The sequence below is a fragment of the Condylura cristata genome, unplaced genomic scaffold (assembly GCF_000260355.1).
Source record: "Condylura cristata isolate star-nosed mole 26May11 unplaced genomic scaffold, ConCri1.0 scaffold00009, whole genome shotgun sequence".
Classification (NCBI taxonomy): Eukaryota; Metazoa; Chordata; class Mammalia; order Eulipotyphla; family Talpidae; genus Condylura; species Condylura cristata.
In genome coordinates, this window is record NW_004567110.1 from 218,511 (window position 1) to 221,970 (window position 3,460).

At 69.7% G+C, this 3,460-nt stretch overlaps 2 protein-coding genes across 2 annotated transcripts in view; both read right to left on the reverse strand.

The window, feature by feature from the left end:
- Window positions 1–270, reverse strand: part of RPL13 (ribosomal protein L13) — a 1,350-nt gene extending 1,080 nt beyond the window's left edge. Inside the window, exon 1 of the mRNA XM_004679907.2 lies at window positions 2–270. Within this exon, the coding sequence (XP_004679964.1) occupies window positions 2–82 (81 nt within the window). The 5' untranslated portion in view covers window positions 83–270. The remainder of the gene's footprint in view (window position 1) is intronic.
- A 953-nt stretch (window positions 271–1,223) lies between these two features.
- The window catches only part of SPG7 (spastic paraplegia 7 (pure and complicated autosomal recessive)), an 11,282-nt gene continuing 9,045 nt past the window's right edge, over window positions 1,224–3,460 (reverse strand). The window contains exons 11-13 of the mRNA XM_012722848.1: window positions 3,045–3,453; window positions 2,870–2,947; window positions 1,224–1,770 (exon numbers count right to left, since the gene is read on the reverse strand). Of these exons, the coding sequence (XP_012578302.1) occupies window positions 1,591–1,770; window positions 2,870–2,947; window positions 3,045–3,453 (667 nt within the window). The 3' untranslated portion in view covers window positions 1,224–1,590. The remainder of the gene's footprint in view (window positions 1,771–2,869; window positions 2,948–3,044; window positions 3,454–3,460) is intronic.

Here is a 3,460-nt window from a genome sequence, read left to right on the forward strand (position 1 = left end):
GGTTGAACCACGTGGCCACGCGCCGCTGCCAGTCCTTGTGGAAGTGGGGCTTCAGGATCATGCCATTCCGGCTGGGCGCCATGGCTGCAGCCTACGGGCCTGGGGCGAGGAGCGGGCAGTCAGGGCCGGGCGCGGCGGGACGCGCCGTCCCCGGCCCCCGCGGTAAACAGCACGTCGCGGTGCGAGCCCGAGACTCCTCCGCGCCGCGCAGGGAGCGCTGGCCGGCGCCGATGCGGCGGATGGCGGCGGATGGAGCCCATGGCGCCGGGCCGGGGCACGCTCACCTCTCCCGGGGAGAAGGACCGGCGGAAAGGAGGTGGCGCCGCAAAGCACCCTGGGGTAGTACCGAGCCCGACCAATCACAAGCGTCAGGGCATCCTGACCAATCAGAGCCGGGCTTGGCGGAAGTGACGCGCACGCTCCCGGCCGCCCTCGCGGCCCGTCGCAGACATGGCGGCGCCCATGGGGACGCCCGTAGCTCCCCAAGACGCGGCGTCCGGGCGCGCTCGTCGCCGCAGCGCCGCCGGGGCGTCTCCCCGCCCGTGCATGTGTTCCCTGTGCAGGGGCGTGCGCGCCTGCTCTCGGTAGCGGCTGCTGTGAGCCGCACTGCGCGGCCACCCGGCACCTTCCGCGCGGCACCCGGGCGGGGCGCCGACTCGGCCGACGGCGGGCACTCTCGGGGCGCGCCGCCCCCGGCCTCCCGGCGTGTGGGACCTCGCGACTCAAAGTGAGGCGAGGGGTGGGGGCCCCGTCCCGCGCTCGGCCGGGACACCCAGCATTACACCGCCAGGTCGCCGTCACTGAAACGGCCGGGAGCAGCGGAGAGGGCGAGTCCCGGAGCCTGCGCCGGACGCCCTGGCCGGCTCGGGAGAGGCGGCCGCTGCCCCAGGCAGCCCGTGCCCCACAGCTGGGGGCGCGAGGTCTGTGGTCCGCCGCTAGAGGCCGGTCCCCCGACAGGTCCCCCAGGAAAGGGCCATTTTGGGGCTGGGCAGCTTGCGGACTGTTGCCTTCCGTGAAATGGGAAGCGCTGCCCTCAGCAGCCCCATGGCCGCTCGGCCCAGGGCCACTGGACTGAGTGTGGAAGCCGCAGCTCCACTGTCCCTCAGACGCCGCTGCACAGGGAGGGCGCGGCAGGACGCGGCAGGTGGGAACCCGGGTGAGCCGCATGAGGCTGACGCTCCTGGGCCAACGGCTCGGGGAGAGAGGTCCACACAGCGCCAAGGGCAGTTCCAGCCACAGCATTTATTACAAAGTGCCAAACCCAGGCGTCCCCACAGCCAGACAGCCCAGGGCAGATGGGTCCATTCCCCAGGCTCGCCTGCCCCCAACCCAAGCCCGTGGCGAGAGAGCAGGAGCCAGTGCCAGTGGCCCAACGGGTCCCGACACCCTGAAGCTGCCCGGCCAGTGGCCGCAGCAAGACCCTGGGCCCATCCCAGCACCAGGGCCCTTGGGACGAGCCTGGCAGAGCCCAACTGCGGCTCTCCGACTGCCACCGGAGGGCCCCAGAGCCCGAGGCAGGGCCGGTGAGGGCTGCGCAGAGGCCCCTGGGCAGCGCCTCGTCCTGTAGGCAGCCCAGGAGCTTGGCCGTGGTCAGGGCTCCTCCCCTTGAAGGCGCGGCTGCGTGGCTGCTGCCTCCTCCCCAGAGTCCTGCTCAGCATCGCTCCACCGCTGCGGCGTGATCATCTTCTTGGGTCCGTGCGGTGGAGGTCCGATGAGGGCCTCGATGTCCTCGTAGTTTATCACTTCTTTCTCCAGCAGGGCATGGGCCAGCTGGGGGGCCGGACGGGCAGCGTCACCCAGAGGCGCCGGCAGCCTCGGAGGCCCGGCCTGAGACTGCGGCAGCGGCCGTCAGCCCGCCTTAGCCCCGAGGAGACTTTGCTGCCTCCCCTTCCAAGCGCCATTCCGGCCAATCGCGATTTCCTCCACAGCTAGCTGTGCGCGTGTCGGCCGGCCTCACGGCGGGGCAGGGACAGTCGCCAGGTGGACAGCGCTGGGGCCACTGCAGCTGTGGTCAATGCCCGGCCTTAAGGGCCGCCTGGCAGGTTTGCGTGCGGCACCCCACCTGACGGCCGCCCCACAGTGGAGGGCCCGCGAGGTACTCTGCCTGGACCCCGGGTTGCGAGTGGCTGCCAGTCGCCACAGTAACATGTGGCTGGGCTGGTACAGGGGCGAGGGTCCCCCAAGGCAGTGCTGGTGGGGCATGAGCCCACGGTTCCGCAAGGCTGCCCGAGAGGGGGTGCCAGGCTGGTGCATGCACCGCCCTCCTGGCAGGACAGCAGCTTCACGCTGCTGAACAGGTGGAAGTGGCCAGTGGGTCCTGGCAGCAGAGAACTGGGGGACAGTGGCCGTTGGGGTGTCTTCCCAATCTCAGCACCTGCCTCACTGGGAGGGACAGGCCTCACCAGCAACAGGGGTTCCAGCTGCGAAAGCCCCATGACTGGACACCAGACAGTGTCCAAATAAGAGGGGCCCCCAGACAGACAACCCACAAAGTCTTTTCATAGGCGGGGAGCCTGGAGCCTGGAGCGTGGTCTGGGGACGTGCCCCTGTGCAGGTGAGGCACCCAGTGAGCAGGAATGGGGTGCAGGGGAGGGGGTCTGTCAACCCTCTAAGCACAAGGCTGTTCCAACCTTGAACCTTATTTTCAGAATTCCAGAAAAAGAACAAAAATTTCAGGAAAAGCCTATTTGGGAAAGGATTAAAGAAAACTGCGAAACATTGGTAATTTTGCTAAAGCTGAGCCGGGAGGCTCCTCCGGCCGAAGGGACTGGCTTGGTGTTGGGAGCGGGGCCGAGACAGTGAGGGGGTCGAGGCCCCAGCACCGTGTGTCAGTGCGTCGGGGCGGGGCGCAGCGGGGGGCCCCACTCACCGCCTGGAGCTTGCCCAGGTTGTCACGCAGCACCTGCTCCGTGTGCCTGTACGCCGTCGCCACCAGCAAGCGAGCCTCCTGGGAGAGGACGGGCCAGCGCTGACACCCGCGCACAGCTGCCGCCCGCCTGGCCCAGATGCCCGCCCACAGCCGCCCGTGGGCGCCCGGCCCTCACGTGGTCCATCATCTGCTGAAGGCCCTGGCTGAAGGGGCGCCGTCCGATGCCCGCGAGGCCCTCCTGGGCGTCAGGGAAGGAGACGGGCCCAACGCGGGGGGCCATGCCGTACTGCCTCACCATGGAGTAGGCGATGCGGGTGACCTTCCTCAGGTCGTCCTGCGCCCCTGCGTGCGGGCACAAGGAGGCCTCCTTCCAGCTGGGGCCCACCTGCGCCCCTCGGTCCCCGGCCCCAGCGGGTGCCTGGAGACCTCCCGCGGGGAAGCGCGCCGGTGACTCTCGCTGGCAGTTGTTCAGGGACCCAGGCAGGCTGCGAGGGTGCAGCCCAGGCTCATGGGGTCCGGGAGGAGCAGCAGAGTGACCGCAGCCCCCCGTGGCGACTTGCCGGGCAGCAGTGCGTGAGGTCCACCTTCAGC